A 22103-nucleotide genomic window follows, 5' to 3' on the forward strand; every position below is an offset into this window, starting at 1 on the left:
AAAAATTATATTTTGTGACTGCATTGGTACAAAGACAATTATAATCCTGGGTGGATTCATAATTATATATTCATTATCAGTCTATTCATTTTTTCTTCGGAATTTAAAATAAATTAAAATTAAGCATTTTCATGGGCCACTAACCTAATGGATAAGTTTTCTCTGTCCCATGAGTTATATACTAAACCAGCAGTCCAGCCTGGACTAGAACCAAGACTCAGGGAGCCTGGTTCTGTCCACTATGACAGGCAGCCATGCCAGGACCCACACTGGTTTCCATATGTTTTGAAGAAGGCCATATTGACCATGCATGGAGCAGAAGCCGTGGTGTCCTGGTAAATGTTTAACAACTACCTGATGAGAGAAAAAGCCCTAGTCTGTAGCATTTGCCAATTTCTGTGGTGTAAGTAATCTCATGGCCAATTTTAAGCTATCAATATGACATCACTGAAGGAAAAAGTTTCAGAGTAGCTCACACTTACATAATATTTTCGTTGTAAAGATACAATAGGCATAAATGACCTCAAGAGCTTAGATAATAGTGAAATGCAGTAAAATAATTAGGAAGTGATGAGTTTTGAGTATTTATTACCTTTGTTTTTAATATAATCTATTTACTTATACGTTTTTATAATTTAAATTTTAATAATGGCTGTGTTTGTCAATGGGCTCACAAACATTCCTGAAGTTTAAAATAATCAGCTCTTGCAAGCTGGCACAAGCTGGCTCCAGCCCACCACTGGCTGAGGGACATGCCACAGTGGGTCTTCTGGACCCAGACCTGAGTAGTGTCAAAAGACTACATTTCCCAGAAGCCTCCTCTCCCAGGACCGGCCGTCAGCCTTGAAAGATGTTACCACGGAGACGAGCTAACAGAGTGTACAGGCTGTCCTCAGGGGTGAGATGGGAGCAGGGGTCTGGGGTGGCTGGACACTGCCTGGCAGCCTGGCAGGGGGAGGGCGTGGGTGCGGGTGGTAAGGGCGCTTCTTCTATCTGGGGGGCTTTCAGCCGCAAACTTTCTGGGGAAGTTTTCAGCGTGCGTGGGGGGAGGGGCGGGGCGGAGGAGGAGGTTCCGGCTGGGGAGGGGATCCAGGGAAGGGCTTGTGGATGGGGAAAACCTCTGGGCAGAGTTGGGGAAACTGTAAAGCAGGACTGCCTTCCCCAAACTACGCTGTAGCTGATGAGGCAGCCTGGTTTAAGGAATAAATATTGCAGGTTCTGGCCCAGCTCCACCTCTGATGATGGTGTTCTGTGACCTTGGGCTCAGGGCCCATCTTAGTGGCTGTCCCCCTCTGCACACTGACACCTTGGCCTTCTCCCCTTATGTGTCTTTCCTTACCCTGCCTCCAATAAACATCCCTTCTAGAACTTTCCCATCTCTTTAGGCCCTTAAGTGCATGGGTTTCAGAGCCAGAAATATACAGGTTCAAACCCCAGGTCTGCTACTTGCTCTGTGACCTTAGGCAGAGCACTTAACCTCTCTAGGCCTCGATTTTCTCCTCTGCAAAGTGGGTATTATAATTATATCTGCCTCATAGGGTCTGTAATGGAAAAACTCAGTTCAGTCTCCCACCTTCTGTGTTTCTCCTTTACTACTCACACAGAACCCTTCACTTTTGACACTTCTGGTCACCAAATGTGTAGGTTTTTCCCCCACCAAGCAATTCCCCATGACACTAGCTGGGTGTCCTACAACTGAGCTCAATTCTGATACTGCCTACTTGGAGATAGCGTCAGATCCCCCAGGTTAAGGGCTTAGTCCCACAAGCCTCTTCCCACCCCATTTCAGATGCCAATGGCAAGTAGTCGGTCCCCAGGTTACCCACAACTTCTGTCCGGCTTGGCTACCATTTGGGGGTTCCCATGACTCCCTCCTTGGGTTCTGTTAGTTTGCTAGAGAGGCACACAGAGCTCAGGGGAACAATTACATTTACCAGTTTATTAAAGGACATGGTAGAGGATACAAATGGACAGGTAAATGAAGTGATACGCAGGGAGAGGTCTGGGAAGGTCCTGAGAGCGGGAGCTTCTGTCCCTGTGGAGTTGGGATGTGTCATCCTCCCAGGACGTCACCTTCCCAACCTGGAAACTCTCTGAACCCCCTACTATTGGGATTCTATGGAGGCTTCCTCATGTAGGCTTGGTCAATTATTAATTCCATTTCCACTCTTCTCTCCTCTCTGAAGGATGGGGGAGGGGCTGAAAATTCCAAGCTTCTAATCACGGCTTGGTCTTTCTGGTGACATATCCCCATCCAGGAGCCATCCAGGGGCTCACCCAGAGTTGCCGCAATAGGAAAAAAGATGCGTCTGGTGTTCTTATCACTTCGGAAATTACAAGGGGACTGGATCTTTGGTCCACCATAGTGAGGCTGGGCTCTGAAAAGGGCTTCCCTAGGGCACACAAGCACATATGGTATTTCAGTGTGTCCCACCACACAGAGGTCCCCCACCCTGAGAGCTGACACAGGGCTTGGCCAGGAGAGTGAGGCTGTGTCACTCCCACCTGCCCCTTGTCCAGGTGCCTTAATGGCAGCCCCATTTTTGCCCTCTCTGTGTTCCAAGTTGGTGATGTTACCTCTTTTTTTTTTTCTCTTCCTTACTATTATGAATAATTTTCTTTAAATTTAAACTTACTGGACTTCATAAATATATTTAATAGGAAACTTCATAATACTACAGTTATCCATACAGCATTAACATCACCTGCCAGAAAGAGAAGGTCACTGGCAGAATAAATATACAGAAAACAAAGCAAGGTTAGTAAGCCTGAGCTACCCGCTCCTGCGCTGACAATAGCTCTCAGTCTGTGACCTGCGCTGTCGGATTTAAAGGGCAATTTGCAAATGTCAGAAATGTGTTACAGGTGTGCTAGCACCACGTGGAGACTTTCTCCTTGATGGAAAGGAAGTTTAGGAGGGACTCGCCTCCTCCCTTCGTGATCTAAACCACCTAAAACCTCCGCCCAGGGACACAGGTGATGTTGGTGGCTCCTTCCTGGTCTGAAGTCGGCCACTCAGAGTGCATTTATTCCTCCTACAGAGACCTCATCTCTAGACAGTCGGAGACACAGCAGATGGAGGTCCTGAAGGAGAAAGTGGAGGAGGAAGAGGAGGCCGAGCGGGCCGAGCAGGCCGAGAGGGCCGAGAGGGCCAAGAAAATGATGAGGCCGATGGAGGTGCGGAAGGAGGACACCACCAGGACGCAGGAGATGCTCAGAGACCTGGAGAGGAAGCTGTCGGAGATTGAGGTGTCCATCCCGGAGAAGCCCTCGTGAGTGCCGGGGGTGGGGAAGGTGGGGGCTTTGGCCCAGCAGCCCCAGTGAGAGTCAGACCAGGGCCAGGCAGCAGGAGAGCCGGGCAGAATGGTGGTACCTGGGCTGGGAGGCAGGACCAGGACCTAGAAGGAGGTGGTTAGGAGTGAGGGCTGTGCTCTCAGGCTGCCTGGTCCAAGTCCCCACTCTGCCCCTCCCTAGCTGTGTGATCCTGGGCAAGTCACTCAAACTCTCTGTGCCTCATTTCCCTCATCTGTTTAAAAGGGCAGCTGATAAGAATGATACTTCCCTCCTAGGTAGTGGTGAGGATTTAATGAGGACGGGATAGAGCAAAGGCAGCTAAGGTGGATGGAGGGCTCCCTGTGTGCCAGGCCCAGCCTCACGCACACTGATGCCACCCCTCTTACGGACACAGGACTTTTACCAAGGATGCTATTGACACCTCCAAGCTGCCCCTTTCCTACCAAAGCAACACGCCCAAGGAGGAACACCTGCTGCAGGTGGCAGACAACTTCTCCCGCCAGTACAGCCATTTGTGCCCGGACCGCGTGCCCCTCTTCTTGTACCCAGTGAACGAGTGCAACGTGCCTGTAAGACTGGGCAGGGCCAGGGGCTGGAGAGCAGAGGGTGGAGGGAGGTGGGCCAGGCACAGACCTCTCGTGGGTCAAAGCTTATATTTCAGGGGCAGCATAAACTCAAATGTCCACAGGCCCCAGCAGGCCCGCTGTGAGTCAGCCCTGGGGGCCTGTGGTGGCTTGGAGCCGGCACACCCCGCCTAAGGGGCAGCCAGACACGCAGTGCGGTCTCCGGCCCCCGAGGCCAGCCCTATGCAGGGAAAAGCTGAGAAATAAGACAAAATGGGCCAGGACCCAAGCGCTGGCCTCCTTCCTTCCCGCCCTGTGACCCAGGGCACATCCCTGAGTCTCTCTGGGCCTCAGTTTCCCCACCTGTAGATGGCATGGCAGGGGACGAATCCAAGCGTTGCAAAGCAGCAGCCCATAGGCTGACAGGGACTCACAGACTGTTTTATCTGGCCCACCTGGTGATTTTTCACCCTGGTATTAGCTGCTAGCATTTGAAACTCAGCCATTCCCGTCCAGATCCCTAGTCCCCTCTTCTCTGGATCTGGTAACCCCAGGCCTGCATCTGCCCTGCTGCCGTCAGTGGGGTCTGCACCGGGGCTGCCCCCTAGGTGGGGCCTTCCTCAAATTCACAGGGCGACCCCAGAGGCCTGGCCCCCAGCCCCAGGGTGGTCAAGACAGACCCAGCTCTGCTACTGACTGTGAACCTGAGCAAGTCAGCTCACCTCGCAGAGCCTCGGCTTCCTCATCGGTCAGCGGGACCTGCCTCACAGGGCTGTTGGGGGATCGGGGAGGTGGTGCAGGTCTGGCGGCACCGAGTGGGGCGGTGGTGATCACATCACTGCACCCCGGACAGCATGGGGTTATTCTAGATCTGGGGAGAAGGGCCTTGAGGGATCCCTTCCTCCAACTCCCAAGGCACCGAGGAGGAGCCTGAGGGCAGAGAGCCGTCGCCTCCCTACCCCGAGGCCCCCGGCCTCCTGGGAGCACCATGGTCTCCTCCCGGGTGGAGCGCTGCCCCCAGGACCTGTGGTCTCTCCCTTTGCAGAAGTTCGTGAGCACGACCATCCGGCCCACACTGATGCCTTACCCTGAGCTCTACAACTGGGACACCTGCGCCCAGTTTGTCTCAGACTTCCTGTCCGCGGTGCCCTTGCCCGACCCCCTCAAGCCGGTAAGCACCACCTGGGGCTGCCATGAGGCCTGAGATGGGAAGCCAGGCGGGTCGGGAGAAGGAGGCTTGGCCAGCCTCAGGACACAGCCCATGAGTCTGTCTGGGCAGAGAGAGCCGCTTGCCTGAGGTCACACAGCCAGCCTGGTCCCCGGGCTCCCACCTCTTGGGCTGCTTTGCCTCTTTCTGCCTTCAGAGTCTTCCTTTCAGGACTTCGGGAGGTGGGGAAGGTGAGAGAGGGGAGGGCCTGCTGCCCATGGTCCAAGGTCACATCTCTGGGCTTCTGACCAGCTCAATCTCATTAAGAATGGAGGGAGGGAGATGAGGATACGTACACAGTGGAGAGCTGAGAAACAGAGAGAAGAGAAGGATGGAGGTAAAAGGTGAGGGTAACTCTGGAATAAAACCATAAAATGACCAATCAGAGAGCAACAGACCAGAAGCTTCTACATCCCAGACGGTCTTTCCCATCAGGAAGTCCATGGCCCCTTGCAATTCTAGGCAAACCTGGATTGCACTTTATGGACACGGGATCTGTGGTTTTCACCCCATTCTTAGCAGGCTCCCTAACCCGACAAAGGGGAGGAGCCCTGGTGGGGCCCAGCCGGCCCCCTGGCCCCGGCGCCCAGCCCTTGCTGAGCAGGGAGGGCAGGTGGGGGCAACCGGGTGGCTATGCTGACCAGCTGGCTGTGCCCAGCCCTCCTACCTGTACTCCTCGACCACGGTGCTCAAGTACCAGGAGGGCAACTGCTTTGACTTCAGCACGCTGCTCTGCTCCATGCTCCTCGGCGCCAGCTACGATGCCTACTGCGTCTACGGCTATGGTTCGCAGGACCTGTGCCACATGGACCTGACTCGGGAGGTGTGCCCACTCACCGTGAAGCCCAAGGAGGTACGGCCGGGCTTATGCTGCCCTCAGCATCGCGCGAGACACGCCACCCTTAAAGCCACCTGTCCCTGCTGCTTCCGCCCCTGCCCCAGCTCCATCACCAGGCAGCCCTTCAGGAGTTCATATTTCAAACCACTGATGGTTTCTCCATCTTTGGCATCTTAATACTCACAGCCCATTTCTCCAAACTGGCTGCTCCTCTCCCCTTGTTGTAACTCAGTTTCGGCTACTGTGTTCCCCGCATTTGTGAATGCCGTATGGCTGATACCTTAAGCCACATTCTTCCAAATTTATCCTATGCATTTGATAAAAATCCATCCAGCCATTTTCATATAAGGAAAATGCAGACAAACAGACAGACGTTTACTTCTTTTTATTTCCCCCTCCCAGGTAAAAAGGACCTCTTAACAGTACAGAATTCACCAGCCCTCCAGCAGCTGGTGGTTGTGTTTTTATATCAGTTGACTGAGAGCACCGTAATGACCCGAGGCTGCTGTGAACACAACACTCTCAAGTGAATTTAACTGTGGGAATCATAAAAGCATCTCTTTGCATTTGGAAAATAGCCATACTACTGGCAGGAAATGCTTTTCATGAACTGGATTGATTCCAGGACTCTGTGATCGGGGTCAAGCCCCAGCGGGTGTCTGCAGCTCAGGGCAGAGGATCCAGGGGCCTGGAGCATCCGGCGTGATGCACATGCACCTGTGTTACACCTGTGTGAGCACCTGGGGCCCCCGGGGCTGCAGTCTGGCGGAGAAGGAGGGGGAGGTACCAGGTGAGAGCCCTGCCTGCTCTCTCAGGGCCACCTCCCCAAGAAGGATGGAATAAAAAAGCTCCATCACTGCTTTTGGCTCCAAAGGCCTGAGAACTCACATACGGGCCTCTTAGCCCAAATTTTAATTATGAAAATGATATCAATAGCTAATGGATGCTGAGAGCGTTCCAGTCTATAAACAACTCACATGTCCATTGACTTGGTTGCTCCTCTCAATAGCGCTGCGTGGTAGGAATTATCACTTCTCTTTTACAGATGAGTGTGTCGAGATGAAACAATTTTTGTGACCAAAGTCACGTAGCTGGTAAATGGGGACCTGGGAGCTAAGGCCCAGTCTGTCTGACTCTAAACCATGGAGATTCACTATTTATTCCTCATAATAGGCCCCCTTATGCAGCCTCTGTGGTGTCCTTTCCTGGACATTTTTCTTGCCACCTAGCACACATTTGTATACACGTGCGCACTCATGCGTGCACACACACACACACACACACACACACACACACAAACGCACACACACGAAGGCTTTGTTCTCTTTCCTAGCCCAGTAAACTCTCACTTCAAGTCAACATATGAAATCCTGCAGTGACAAAATCTGGAAAATCTGACTCCGGGCAATTTGTCCCACTTTCTAGATCAGATCCAGATCGAGCTAGTCTAGGCCGTGGGAAATGAAGAGGGGAAATCGCATTTCCTGAGCTCCTGCCCGGATGGGCAGCTCAGACGGACATTTTCCTGTCTTTACTTGTCAGAATAACTCTGGGGAAAATGTTCTCATTATTCTCAGTGACTTTTACAGAAGAGCCTGTGGGTAGGGAAGTGGGAGGACTGGCCCATGGTCACAGGTCTGGAGCTGAGGCTCTTTCTACGTTCAGGGTCAGAAAGCCAGCAGGCTCCGGGAGCAGCTGTGCAGGCGGGCCACTAAGGGCTGCTGACCCTTTTTCTCTTGTTGGATGACAGATGGTCAAGGAGGAGGAAAAGGCACCACCTAAGAAGTACGCCGTCAAACCGCCCAGGGACCTGACAAGCAGGTTTGAGCGGGAGCAGGAGATAAAAAGGCAGGAGGGAGTCAAGGCCGAGGAGGAGAAGCGGCTGAAGCAGGGGGAGCACCTCGCGGTGGGTCCGCCATCCTCAGCCCTCAACCCTTGAACTCAGCTCCAGAGGGGGGGTTGCTGGGAACGGGGAAACAGACACGGATCACGAAGGGATGTGTTTATGGGCCCCCAGGTCCAAATCCCCTCCTCCAACCTTCCACCACCCCCCACCTCTGCCCGGCCTTGTGGGAATCCCCAGTGTAGTCAGCCAGCTTCTGGTGACAGAGTTCTAACATCAGACAGCTCTGCCGCCTGAAGCAACTCATTTTATGCTGTGCAGTTCTGGTGTCCTTGTTCAGACTCTCACTGAAGATTTACCTACATACACTCTACATCCATTCTCCCATCCTTCCTTCCATCCATCCATCCTCCAATCTCTCCTTCTATCCACCCACACTCTCATCATCCCTCTCACCTATTTTTCCTCCCTCCCTTCTTTCCTTTCCTTCCATATAGTATTTACTGAGGGTCTACTCTAGTCCGGGCCCTGGGGATGCAATAATGAACGTGGCACAGTGACCCTTTGCCCAGAGGGATGCAGACAATGAAGCCACATGGTGTCCCTCTATCTTTCTTTGGATGAAATCTCACCCAGAATCACAACATGGAAAGACAGTAAATCCCAGATACCCTAGAGCTCTAAAAGGTCAAGTTTGTAAACCACAGGTCAAGTCAGATCCTCCAATTTATTGATAAGAAGATGGGTTCAGAGGTGGGGTGATGTCCTTAAGGCCACAAAGCCAGCCAACAGCGCAGTGTGGATCAGCATTCAGTTCTCTCGCCAGTTCCCCAGCCCCAGGGGGCCCCTGATGGCCCCCTTCCCATCCATCTGGCTCATGGTCACCCACCTTTTCCATGCAGGAGCAGGAGAGTGCAAAGACCGACCCCCTGCATGGCCTGCGGGTACACTCCTGGGTCCTGGTGTTGTCGGGGAAACGCGAGGTGCCCGAGAGCTTTTTCATTGACCCGTTCACTGCACGCAGCTACAGCACCCAAGACGACCACTTCCTGGGAATAGAGAGCCTCTGGAACCACAAGAACTACTGGGTCAACATGCAGGACTGTTGGAACTGCTGCAAGGTGCTGGGCGGGGCCTGGGCGGGTATGGCTGGCACAGTGGGTGAAGGCAGGTGTGACCTGTGGGGAGATCTGGCCACCAGGCCAGGAGGGCTTTGGACTTTCCCTGTAGCTGAGTGCCCAGGGCCCACTCCTTTGCCCATACATAATCGTTTCAATATGATTATTGTCGCTCTTTTGGTTTGTATATTCTTATAAAATGTGGATTGTTAGTTCATCTGATTTTTTTAAAATGTTGTATTGAAGTGCAATACAATGCAGGAAAGTGCACTCATCCTACACGTCCAGCTCAATGAATTTCCATACATACATACGTATAAAAAACTCAGTGCCATTTACAGAAGTTGAAAATACGTGCACACAGTTGGAGGGAGGTTGTAACTGGATACCAGGGCACTTTCTGGGGTCTGGACAATGTTCTGTTTCTTGATCCGGGGGCAGGGGACCTGGGTGCACCCAATTTATGGAAATTCATTGAGCTGTATGCAAATAAAAAGAGAGACAGGCTCCAGGCACCAAGTCCTGTGCTCTTTTGTTATTTCCAAGGTCCTCCATTTACAACCAGGCCAGTTTCCCAAAGGTAGGTCCTGGGCCCCTCGCCCCCTATACCGAAGTGAACATCTCCAAGGGACTGCTGTCGCCCCCGTGTGGGAGGCGGGCAGATTTGATACACATTCAGATGCACCTGCCTTCAGCAAAGGAGACACAGCCAGCCCCCAGCCTCCCTGAACCCCTGAGTCCAGGGTGGCTCCGTCCTCAACGACCTCACAGGGTTGTGGAAAATAACATTCGGTAGGTGCTTAGAATAATCCCATGCTGTTCAGTAAAGGTTAGCTAGCGTTACTGTCATTTTAGAGAAAGAACGTCTTCCTCACCACACAGATGGGGCAGAGCCCAGACCACCTCCGCCAGAGCCCAAGCTCATAGCCGCCATGGTGATCAGAGCCCTCTGAGGGATAACAGCCCTTCGCAGGCCGCTGCAGTCCTCCTTTGGCCCTCTTCTGGGTGGAAGTTCCTTCAGCCTCCCCCCAGCACACCCTGTACCAGTGCCAGGTGGAGGAAATTTATATCAGGGATAATAGAAGTAATGAGATGAAGATGGAAGGGTGGCCTGGTGGGAAAGTGAGGCCAGAGGGGCAGTACTGCATCACCAAGTGAGGGCACGAAGAAAGAGACCGTGACACTGGCTGTCACTTTTCTGCCCCATGAGCACAGGAGTGGTTGCTTTGTTCCTTCAAAGAACCTTGATATTTTTTCTTCCTAATTTATTTTTTGGCCACGCCACGTGGCATGTGGGATCTTAGTTCCCTGACCACGCATTGAAACCGCGCCCCCATCATTGGAAGCGCGGAGTCTTAATCACTGGACCGCCAGGGAAGTCCCCTTCAAAGAACCCTGAAATGGCCTTGGAGTGAGGCACCACTCAGAGACTGGGATGTCGTAGTTGTCCCTTCGTTTATGCTTTTCCTATAGAGATAGAACTTTAAGATAAAGCAGCAAAACATCTAACTACCGCTTACTACTTACAAAAGTGACAGAATGGGGAATTCCCTGGCTGTCCAGTGGTTGGGACTCCGAGCTTTCATTACTGAGGACCCGGGTTCAATCCCTGGTCGGGGAACTAAGGTCCCACAAGCCCCACGGTGCAGCCAAAAAAAAAAAAGTGACAGAATGGAGGACATGATTTTAAGAAATTCAAACGTCTGTGTAATTTGATTCCTCTCCACGAAGCCTGGACTATTGGCTCTTAAATCTACAAGCAGTTCTTTCCCTCACTACCCTCCCCCATCGTGTACCCCTCCCACCTCCCAGCAGAGCCCTCCAGGACTCAGGACAGTGAGGACTATAGCATTAGGACTGGTGTCAGCGGAGCTTCATGTTGAAACCATTGTGGGCAGCTTCCATCTTGGAGTTGGGAGCGGGGGCACACCACCCCGGGGAGGTAGACGGGGACATGGTGCTCCCCACCTGCTGGGAGTTATTTGGCAGGTGAGCCCAGGCTCAGGTGGGCTGGACTGAAAATAGGTGAAGGACCCACACCAGGGGAGAGAAATTCGCACTTCCCTCTTCTGCGTGCATGTCTAGTTCCCTTCCTGCAGGCACGGGGTGAGAAAGAGGAACCTGCCATTTCCCTGCCTGTACAATCTCTCTGGCTTGCGTTTGCTCTAAACACTGCCCGGGTGCCGCTCTCCCCCGACAATGTAGACTGACCTCCACATCCAGGCCATCCCAGGCCAGAGAGTTTCCAAGTCTCTCACAGAGACCAACACAGGAAGGGAGTCCCAGCCCCCCTGGGGCCTCGGTCTCCCTGCGGGGATGAGGAGGGCAGGTGTGGACGCTCAGAGGCGGCCTGGAGCCACATTCTGCCCCCCTGAGACCCAGCCTGGTGCCTTCTCCCCCTGGGCGTGGCTGTTCCCTGCCCCCCATGGAGCAGGAGGGGGCGTGGCGACTGTGGAGGGCTCTCAGCGATCCCCTCCTCCACCAGGACCTGGTCTTTGACCTGGGAGACCCTGTGAGGTGGGAGTACCTGCTCTTGGAGACTGACAAGCCTCTCCTGTCCCTGACTGAGGAGGAGGACGACGGGATGAACGATGACGATGATGTGGAAAATCTGGTGAGCCTCTGAGGGCTGGAGGCCGGGGAGTGGAGGGGACTCGACAACCTGTCTTGCTTCGGGCCAGCCTGACACATGTCCCCGCCACGTGTATGGGTATGGCGTGGGGGGCAGTCCACATAGACCAATTATAGATTCCTCAAAGCAGAAGGGCCTGGGCCATGCCCTCGTTTTACAGGTGGGCAGACTGAGGCCCAGACAGGTCCAGTGACCTGCCCAGGACCCCCCAGTGGTGCAGGGGAGGGCTGGGACTTGCATTCAGGGGTTGCCCTGCGCCTAGCGAACATGCCCCTTGGAGGAGGGCGATAAGACCCTCTCCACAAGCCAGGGGAGCCCCAGGGCCAGCCATTCCTCACATCCAGGCCTTTCCTTTGTGGTCACCATGATCCTCCACACACACTTCCAGGCCTGTCTTGTCCATCCAGTCAGCCCTTCTGACGGGCATTGGCCTTGTCATCTCTGATCTCCTAGTCAGGGGCCGTCAGGCAGGTCTGCATGAGGCCCTGTGCGTGGAAGTCAGGAGTCCAGAGGCCTTCACTATTGGCTCTGACATCTTGGGCAAACTTCCTAAATATTGGAAGCTTCAGTTTCAGCGTCTGCATGTGAAATGGGGGAGTGGGGTTGGTTACATTCATGGTAGTAATAAGTGATGTATTCATTTGCTAGAATTGCCAAAACAAAGCACCACAGACTGGGTGGCTTAAGCAATAGGAATTTATTTTCTCACAGCCCTGGAGACTGGAAGTCAAGGTGTCGGCAGGGTTGGTTTCTCCCTGGCTTGTAGAGGGTGCCTTCTCCCTGGGTCCTCAGCCTCTTCCCTCTGTGCGTGTCTGTGTTTTAATCTCCTCTTCTTATAAGGCCACCAGTCGTATTGGATTAGGGCCCAACCTAATGACCTTAGTTTAACTTAATTACCTCTTTAAAGATCCTATCTCCAGGGACTTCCCTGGTGGTGCAGTGGTTAAGAATCCACCTGCCAATGCAGGGGACACGGGTTTGAGACCTGGTCCGGGAAGATCCCACATGCCGCGGAGCAACTAAGCCCGTGTGCCACAACTGCTGAAGCCCACGCACCTAGAGCCTGTGCTCCACAACAAGAGAGGCCACTGCAATGAGAAGCCTGTGCACCACAGTGAAGAGTAGCCCCTGCTCGCCGCAACAGCCCGCACGCAGCAATGCTGCCAAAAATAAATGTTTATTAAAAAAAATAGAAAAAAAAAGATCCTATCTCCAAATATAGTCACATTCTGGGGTGCTGGGTGTTAGGACATGTGAATTTTGAGGGGACACAATTCAGCCCATAGGTAACACGCATATGCCCCTTTCTCAGTGCCAGTAGGTGCTTAACTTAAATTAACTTGTCTAAGTCTTCACAACTACCTGGCGAGGTGGGTACTAGTATTATCATGTCCCATTTTACTGATAGGAAGACTTACACACAGAGGGGTGAAGTAACGTACCCAACGTTACACAGGCAGTAAGTGACAGAACTAGGATTTGAACCTGGGATTTGACAGTCTGGCTCCCAAGTCTGGGTTCTCAAAGGTGGTTCTGTTCTACCTCCTGGGACTGGTTGAGGACAAAGTGAGACCACTGGTGTGATGTGCTTGGCATAGCTGTGTAGACCCACCTGCACATGGTGTTGAGTGTTGCCAGCGTCCTCATGTCTGGAGACCAGAGAGCCTCCTCCCCTGTGCAGTAAATCCTGGGGCACTGGCGCCCCCTGCTGGCCTCAAAATGTGAACAGATTAGCTGAGCAGGCATCAGAGGTCTGAGCAATTTGGTGGGGAGAAAAGTTTTAAATTGAGAAAATCTTATCCAGGTTTCTGTGGTTACCTAATCTGAGGACCATTTGTCTAGACCAGGCCTAATTTGCCAGATGGGGAAACTAGGCTCAAAAAGAAAAAAAAAAATAAGGGCATCCAAGCAGTGTCCCAAACCCTTATGTACATTTATCAGTCAATCCTCCCAAGGGGTTCAGTTTACAGTTAGAAAACTGAGGCTTAGGGGTCCTGGGCAAGTCCCTTAACTGCTTTGAGTCTCAGTTTGTTTGTTTGTTTGTTTAATTTAATTAATTTATTTATTTATGGCTGTGTTGGGTCTTCGTTTCTGTGCGAGGGCTTTCTCTAGTTGAGGCAAGTGGGGGCCACTCTTCATCGCGGTGCGCGGGCCTCTCACTATCGCGGCCTGTCTTGTTGCGGAGCACAGGCTCCAGACAGGCAGGCTCAGTAGTTGTGGCTAATGGGCCCAGTTGCTTCGTGGCATGTGTGATCCTCCCAGACCAGGGCTCGAACCCGCGTCCCCTGCACTGGCAGGCAGACTCTCAACCACAGCGCCACCAGGGAAGCCCGAGCCTCAGTTTTAATGAAGGGCCTCTGGCTTTCCTCGTGCCTCTGTTGACAGAGGGAAGGTGGGGCATGCAGGGCAGGGTGTTGCTGTCCTCGCCGGGCACCAGGTGGGTACAGGGAGGAGCTGACTCCTCCTCTCTCCCCCCTGTCTCGGGTCAAGCTAGGTCAGAACTGCTCGAGACCTCTGGGCTCCCCTGGGGGAGCTGACGAGCCACCCCAGCTTGGCCCTGGGGGATGAGGCAGAGGCTCTGACCCTAACTTCGGGTCCACGGCCCAGCCCTGATCAGAACCACCACCCCACCCCCACTTCTCCCAACAGGGCAAGGAGGATGAGGATAAGAGCTTCGACATGCCGTGCTCGTGGGTGGAGCAGATTGAGATCTCCCCAGAAGGTATTGCACTTTCACTCGTTTCCGGACTTCTGGGGATGTCTGTGGCAACAACTAGACAGGGGGATACCAGCAGAGGCTACCTTGGTCCCTCATTTCCACCCCCATGGCCTGCTTTCTGCTGCAACCTCTTCATTTTTTCCTTCTCAACATACGCACTCAGCTCTGCAGCCTGGGGCCTGACCCCAGTCTGGCATACAGGACAGGGCTCAGTTAACCCAGCCAGGATGATGGAGTGTGGCCGGTGATGGAGGACCGAGGACCAGGACACAGCTGTTTCCATCCCTCACCCCACTCTGCCAGGAGGAGACTGTGCACAGTACCCAGAGGGCACAGGGGGTCTCAGGACCAAAAAGGGGCAGGCAGGGAAAGCAGGGGGACAGGCACGCTTGTGCCCCATGCCAACCTCTGCTGGCTGCTGAGGTTCCCGTGGGGGAGTGCCTAGACCCACGGGGAGGGCCCAGGCCATCCCAACAGGGTAGGAAGGGCTAAAGAGGGTGTCATGGGAACCCAGGGGGTTGGAGGCTGGGGTGGGGGGCAGAAAGGGCTTCTGGGAGGAGAGGTCATGGGAACTAAGTTTTAAGGGATCAGAAGAAGTCAGCCCAGTAAGGGCAGGAGGGGATGGTGTTTCCAGCCAAGGCCTGGCAGTGAGAGTGTGGTGTGGTCAGGCTCAAGCTGAGATCTCGTCCAGGGCAGGAGCCACCCCTGGTGACTCTTCCTGTGCCTCCATGGAGCAGGTTTGAGGGCTGGAGAAGCCTTGCAGACAGCACAGTGCACAGAGGCTGACGAGTGGCTGGGGGGCTGGGGGAGCTGGCCCTCCCTTCCCCCGATCTGGGGAGGAAGGACCCCAGCCCACTCTGTGTCTGCAGCGTTCGAGACCCGCTGCCCAAACGGGAAGAAGGTGATACAGTACAAGAGGGCAAGGCTGGAGAAGTGGGCCCCGTACCTCAACAACAACGGCCTTGTGTGCCGCCTCACCACCTACGAGGACTTGCAGTGTAAGGGGGCAGCCCTGGCTGCGGGGAGCAGGATAGCTGGGTCCCCCAACATGCCACGTGACCTCGGTCACGTCACTGCCCCTCTCTTGGTGTGAGTGTGGGCCCTGCTGGCCTCCGTGTGCTGGGAGCGGTGGCATGGAGGCTGAGGGAGCTGGCCTGGCTGCTTCAAGTACGCATTGGGGCCTACAGGTACCAAGATTTTGGAGATAAAGGAGTGGTTCCAGAACCGGAAGGATATGCTGGAGCTGAAGCACATAAACAAGGTCACGGGCCTGAACATCGACTACTTCAAGCCGGGCCACCCCCAGGCTCTGCGTGGTGCGTAGACCCCACTGCTAGGCCAGCTAGGTGCCCAGGTTGGGGGACTCACGTGCTCCTTAGAGCAGCCTCCCTGCAGCTGGCATGTAGTGGGAGGAACCAGCATCCACATATTGACAGGGTTCTTGGGCGGCAAGCAACAGAAAGGGCCTCTTCCTCCCTAGGCAAAGCAGACACATGGGAGGTAAGGGGAAACACAGAAAATCCGAGGAAACGTTGACAGGTTTCTTCCAGGAAAGGCAAAGCAGGGCCACAGCCTATGCTGTGGCTGGGATCGGGCATCCAGTGGGGGCCACATTTACAGGGGTTAGGATGCTGAGCAAGAAAACCAACAAGTGTCCCCACAAGACTGATGCAGGGGGCAGAAGTATGGAGGTGCAGACACGGCCATGAGCCCAGGAGGCTGGGAAGGGAGGGAAGAACACGTCCTGGGAATTCACAACCTGATCCAAGAATTCACAAAGGAAAAACATAGGGTCAATATACATCTAAAAACATGACCAACCTTGCTTGGTGGTTGAAATTTTAAAAAAAGAAAGAAAGAAAGAGAGAGAGAGGGAGGGAGGGAGGGAGGGAGGGAGGAAGGGAGGGAGGGAGAGAGAAAGAAACTAAATCAATAAGGGACCATCTTACAAACCTTATGTTGGCAAAGATGAAAAAAAAATGGTCCTACCAGGTGTGAGCAAGTGAATCCCTGTCACTGCTGGTATGACAGGAAACTGGCGCAACTTTTCTGGAGAGCAGTTGGGCAAAACAATCAATAATAGCTTTAAAATATGTAGGCTTTTTGACCAGCAGTTCTACTGCTCAGCAAATAGCAGTCAAGGACAAAAAATGCAAACTGCAGACATTCATCATGGTGTTGATCATAGCAAAAAAGTTGGAAGCAGCCTGAATACCCAGCACTAGGGCACTGGTTACGTACTAACGCTCCTCCCTGGGGCCAGGGGCTGGGTTATCAAGCCAGGGGCCAGAGCTCCTAGTGCTCAGCCAGCCCTCTCCGCGGCCCCTCCTCCGGCAGCGCACTCATACACGTCCATGCAACCCGAGATGGACCGCGTCATGGAGTTTTATGAAACGGCCCGCGTGGACGGCCTGATCAAACGGGAGGAGACGCCCAGGACAATGACGGAGTACTACCAAGGGCGGCCCGACCTCCTCTCCTACCGCCATGTCAATTTCGGGCCCCGGATCAAGAAGTTGTCTCTGAACAGTGCAGAGTCAAACCCCCGGCCCGTGGTGGTGAGCACTCGCTGGGACTGGGGACAGGGTGCCCGCCCCCTCTGGTGGGCCAAGATTACCCCTGGAGGCGAACAGCCCTGACTCCCTCCAGGGAAACTTCTTTACTGAGCGACCTTTCCAGTTTTACCAAACACACAGTCTCAGGTCTGTCCGATGCCAGATGGTGCCCTCAGCCGCTGGGCCAGGGAGGTATTATTTCCTTACTGTTATAAAAAATACACACTTGTGGGCTTCCCTGGTGGCGCAGTGGTTGAGGGTCCGCCTGCCGATGCAGGGGACACGGGTTCGTGCCCCGGTCCGGGAGGATCCCACATGCCGCGGAGCGGCTGGGCCCGTGAGCCATGGCCGCTGAGCCTGCGCGTCCGGAGCCTGTGCTCCGCAACGGGAGAGGCCACAACAGTGAGAGGCCCGCGTACCGCAAAAAAAAAAAAAAAACACACTCGTGACTAAACATGTAGAAAACATGTAAAAATGTAAAAAGTAAAAATATCTCAGAATGCCAATTCTCAGATATTACCACATATTAATAGGTTTGGTTTTGAGAATCTTTTCTAACTTAAGATTTGTATGTGTGTGTGTGTGTGTGTGTGTGTGTGTGTGTGTGTGTGTATAGGTAGAATTCCTGTATCACCCTCTTAACATTAAAATGTGAGATTTTTTTCTCCATATCATTACAAATTATTTGCAACCTATGTTTAATGTCTGAATAGCAAAGAAGCTCTTTCTAGCAGTAAAGGACGTCTAGCTGTAGAGCAGGCTGCCTGCAAAGGTGGTGAGCTCCCCATCTTGTGGAGGGAGCTAGAGAAGAAATCCAGCACCATCCAGGGCTGGAGTGGCCAGACACCGAGAACCCCTGGGGCCTTGAGATCCATTGTTTAGCTGGGAGGGGCTGTTCCACATGACCCCCCAAATGACCCCAGACCCCAGCATCCCTGAGTGTCCTTTGCTGCTGTCGTCAGCTCAGGCACAGAAATCCCTTCCCACCTCCCATCCTACGCATGTTCTGGCCTGCCAGAAAATCACAGAGCGATTCTCCCGCAACCCTGCGAAGCCTGCAGATGAAGACGTGGCAGAGCGCGTGTTTCTGTTGCTGGATGAGCGCATCCAGCTGCGCTATCACTGCCGCGAGGACCACCTCACGGCCTCCAAGCGTGAGTTCCTGTGGCGCACGGAGGGGGACAGCAAGGGCAACAAGATCATCATGACGCCTGACATGTGTCTCAGCTTTGAGGTACGCCTGGGGGCCGTGGCGGGCAGGGGCAGGTGGGGGTGGGGTGAGGAGAGTGCCCTGGGGCCCTGTGTCCTGTCCCAGCAACTTGGGAGAACTGGGATAGAAAGTCCTGGTTCCCAGCCTGGAAATTCATCTCTGCCCCTTGGGAACATCAAGAGCTCCCATGTGGGATACTTCTCTTTGAGCACCTCTGAAAATCTTCCTCTTTTCCACCAAGAAAGACAACCCAGCTGGCCTCCACTACTCATTGTCCCTGCCCCCTAGTCCTGGGCGAGAGCAGATCCTGGGACCAAGGCTGTAGTAGATCTCACCACCTCCACGGGGCTGGTTTTCCTGGTTCAGATTCTCACTCTCCTGGCACATTCCTTAGCCCCTCTGAGTCTCCAGTCCCTCTTTTATTATTAGCTGTGTTTTTATAGATGAAGAAACAGGCCCAGGGAGGGCAATTCCCTGGCAGTCCCAGTGGTTAGGATGCTGCGCTTCCACTGCTGGGGGTACAGATTCGATCCCTGGTCGGGGAACTAAGATCCCTCATGCCACGGCACAAAAAAAGAAAAAGAAAAGAAAGAAACAGGCCCAGAGAGGTTAAGCAACTTCCTTGAGGTTGTACAGCTAGAAAAATGGCAGGGGAAGATTTGAACCCAGGAGGTCTGCCTCCAGAATCTGCCTACAACCCCAGCCATTGCTGCTTCTCCGTGTCACTGTGGTGGTTGTTCCAGGTGGAGCCCATGGAGCACACCAAGAAGCTTCTCTACCAGTACGAGGCCATGATGAAGCTGAAGAACGAGGAGAAGTTGGCCAGGCATCAGGCTTGGGAGTCAGAGCTGGAGGTCGGGTCCCAAGGGAGAGTGGGCAGATGGGAGGTGGCAGGGGTGGGGGTGTGTCTTCACCACGTCCGCCCCCACTTCCCAATTCAGGTGCTGGAGATCCTGAAGCTTCGGGAGGAAGAGGAGGCGGCGCATGTGCTGACCATCTCCATCTACGACACCAAGCGCAACGAGAAGAGCAAGGAGTATCGGGAGGCCATGGTGAGCCTTGCTCCCTGGCCCTGGCTTTCCCTGACCCCTCCCCCAGCCACACTCCCTGGCCTCCAGGGTGCTGATGATCAGGGATTCTTTTGGAAAGCCCTTTATAGGGGATGAAGTTATCGACACCATGGTGGTCGTCCTTGCTGCTGAGCTGACCATTTCCATGCGTCACCCCAGAGAGCACTCAGGATGCAAGCCAAGTCTCCCCCACTTCCAGGGGCTGTGGCCAAGCCAAGACCTCTACTGCACGAGGAAAGAATGAAATTTGTGTGCCCACCTCCACCTGGGGCTCCCCTGGAGGTCGCGGCCTGGCCCAGTAGCCCTCACAGCTGACTCTGGCCTCAGGCCTGAGTTATCCGACCCCTGCGCGTAGGGCGTTCACGTTACCGCCTCAGGTTGCAAGACCCAGCTTGGTTTTCGAGGCCAGCTTCTAAATCCCCTTCACTAACCAATTGGTTGAGGTTGGCGAGACAGGACAGGGCATCAGATGTCTGGTTCTCAGACTCCCAGGGCTGGGCATCGGCCCCCACATCTCCAACTTCACTGGCCCCTGGCTGCCAACACAGGACATAGATAAGGCCCCAGGGTGGAAGAGAAAAAGGGACTCACCAGCAGTTTTTGATTTAACATCATTAACAACCACTCTTTATTACCACTTACTGAGCAAGCATCTGCTGAGTGCTGGGTATGTTCTGGGGCTCAAGTAGAGACACGTGAATTCACGTGAGACACGAGAGTTGGCTGTTACCAATAATCGCGGCTACAAGAGACAGCACAGGCCCCTCGGAGGCCTCAAGCACTTCTGGGTTTGAGGCCTGGTTTTGTGCGGTCACATGTTGATGAAGAGGACCCCCCCTCCGGCCCCCTCTCCACAGGAGCGCATGATGCTCGAGGAGCACCTGTGGCAGGCGGAGGCCCAGCTGGACTACCTGGCCCCGTTTCTGGCACAGCTCCCACCAGGAGAGAAGCTGACACGCTGGCAGGCCGTGCGCCTCAAGGATGAGTGCCTCAGTGACTTCAAGCAGCGGCTCATCGACAAGGCCAACCTCATCCAGGCCCGGTTTGAAAAGGTGCTGCCAGGGCCCTGGCAGGGGAGGGGACCTCAGCGTCCTCAACCAGAAAACGGGCCCAGGGCTGTTTGCTCACCATCTCAGACTTGTGAGGGACTAATCGGGGCAGGGGGAGGATGTCAGTGCTTGGGGTGTCCAGATAACCGAGTTGTCCTTCCTCACACTTGTTCATTGGGTGGAAGGGTGGATGGAGGGAGGGAGGGAGTGGTGGGTGGATGGATGGAGCCTTATAACAGCTCCTAGTCCTTGACCCATTTCTGTTGGTCAGGTACACACCACACAGTTCCCATGCATTCTCTTAACTTAAGCTTCAAAGAGCTCTGTGGTGGGGGGGTGGGTTTTGCAGACAACAAATTGGAAGCTCTGAAAATGTACCTTGACCAGAGTCACATGACTCTTAGTCTTGACCCCTGCTCTAACCTCGTGGACATGATATCCCTCTAAACAAGACCCCAGTGGCTCCAGGCCTGTGCTTCTCTGGCTCCTGTCAGTAGGGGTAGCGGGTCCGACCCTTGTAGGGATTTCAGCCTGCAGCCTGGCTAAGAGTCAGTCGTCATCAGCCCTCCTGCTCTCTCTTCCCTGTGCCCACAGGAAACCCAGGAGCTGCAAAAGCAGCAGCAGTGGTATCAGGAGAACCAGGTGACCCTGACGCCCGAGGATGAAGACTTGTACCTGAGTTACTGCTCTCAGGCCATGTTCCGCATCCGCATCCTGGAGCAGCGGCTCAATCGGTGAGGAGACGGAGGAGCTGAGAGGACCCACTAGGAGCCCTGAGCACTAGCTTTGTAAGCCTTTACCACCTCTCATTCCTCCCCTGATTTCAGACACAAGGAGCTGGCCCCACTGAAGTACCTGGCTCTGGAGGAAAAGCTCTACAAGGACCCACGCCTGGTGGAGTTACTGAAAGTCTTTGTTTGATGCTTCTCAGTCCCCACACCTGTGGTCCTTTGCCCCTCCTGAGGCCTCAGTGAAGCTGCCAGAGAAAGAAACCTCCCCCAAAGTCTGGCCCACGTGCTCCCTATGCCCAGCTAATGACCATCCACTTGGGCACCTGGCCTCGCTGCTGCACCACCTCCCTGCAGCCATCTGTTCCTGCTTCTCCTGATTTTCCTGTAAATAAACACTTGTAATTTGCCATTTGTACCTCATGGTTCACGGGCCCCAGCACCAGCCTTTTTCTCCTTCCCTTCTTTATCTATGGCCTGGGACCACCTTTACAAGGCTTATTTAATACAGCAATGCCATCCCCATTTCACAGATGGCTAATTAGTGACTGATAAGAAGAGGCGCTGGGATCCAGTCCCTTGCAGTGTAGCGTCAAGACCCCAAGTTCTGGGGCACACACCTTGGGCTTGCCATTCCCACTCTGTGAGCTGGGCCACCCTAGCCATGGTGGTGGTGGTGGTGGTGGTGGTGGGTATGCGATGACCCTCATTTTGCAGACAAGAAACTGAAAGCTCTGAAAATACACCTTGTCCAGAGTATGTGTCTGTCTAAGTCTTAACCCCAGCTCTGACCTCATGGGCATGATATCCCTCTAAACATGGTTCCAGTGGTTCCCTCCCAAGACATTTTTGTGACCCCTGCCTCTGTTCCTCTGACTTCCGTGGGTAGTGGCCCCAATTCACGGCGGGTCACGACCCTTCCCTCAGCCCACTCCACCCACGAGTCCGAAACGAAGTCAGCCTTTCTCGGGTTCCAGGTTGGTGGTCCGCCTAAGGGTTCAGCCGACTCATCCATTCATTGAGGCCGAGGCCGTAGGGGCTTCCCTCCAGGGCTCCACGACTGACTCGGACCCGGAATCAGACTCCGTTTCCCTCTACGCCTCCTGTGGGGTATTCAAGCCGGCGTCCGAGCCAGGGAGGGGCGTCAAAGTCTTCAGAGCACGGAAACGCCGCCCACGAGCAAAGGTAAGAAATAGGAATTACCGCAAAGTGCTGACTAAGGCCTCGTCCCCGCTTCGCTCCAATCCAAGATGGAAGGTCCGAGGCGTCACGCTGCT

At 54.0% G+C, this 22103-nt stretch overlaps 2 protein-coding genes across 4 annotated transcripts in view; both read left to right on the forward strand.

The window, feature by feature from the left end:
• ADGRG3 (adhesion G protein-coupled receptor G3) overlaps nucleotides 1–3157 on the forward strand; it is a 34998-nt gene extending 31841 nt beyond the window's left edge. Inside the window, exon 12 of one of the 2 annotated variants that reach the window (XM_060131791.1) lies at nucleotides 3042–3157. In XM_060131791.1, the coding sequence (XP_059987774.1) occupies nucleotides 3042–3088 (47 nt within the window). In that variant the 3' untranslated portion in view covers nucleotides 3089–3157. Of the gene's footprint in view, nucleotides 1–2661; nucleotides 2755–3041 lie in introns of those variants that run through there. The other variant, XM_060131794.1, reaches the window with a different exon arrangement.
• DRC7 (dynein regulatory complex subunit 7) lies at nucleotides 2980–21936 on the forward strand. 2 transcript variants are annotated; one of them, XR_009537222.1, is made up of 18 exons: nucleotides 2980–3272; nucleotides 3689–3863; nucleotides 4903–5028; nucleotides 5723–5917; nucleotides 7653–7808; nucleotides 8648–8866; nucleotides 11349–11477; nucleotides 14145–14217; nucleotides 15084–15212; nucleotides 15402–15530; nucleotides 16552–16772; nucleotides 17788–18003; nucleotides 18723–18833; nucleotides 18921–19031; nucleotides 19907–20101; nucleotides 20693–20832; nucleotides 20926–21213; nucleotides 21804–21936. XR_009537222.1 is itself a non-coding variant. In XM_060131781.1 (17 exons), exons 1-17 carry the CDS (start codon nucleotides 2980–2982, stop codon nucleotides 21017–21019), a joined length of 2712 nt encoding a protein of 903 aa, XP_059987764.1. In that variant the 3' UTR covers nucleotides 21020–21236. The 2 variants fall into 2 exon arrangements, 1 of the variants encoding a protein (XP_059987764.1); XM_060131781.1 differs by lacking the exon at nucleotides 21804–21936 and having other exon boundaries at nucleotides 20926–21236.
• The last annotated feature ends 167 nt before the right edge of the window (nucleotides 21937–22103 follow it).

This window comes from Lagenorhynchus albirostris, chromosome 19 (assembly GCF_949774975.1).
Source record: "Lagenorhynchus albirostris chromosome 19, mLagAlb1.1, whole genome shotgun sequence".
Taxonomy (NCBI): domain Eukaryota; kingdom Metazoa; phylum Chordata; class Mammalia; order Artiodactyla; family Delphinidae; genus Lagenorhynchus; species Lagenorhynchus albirostris.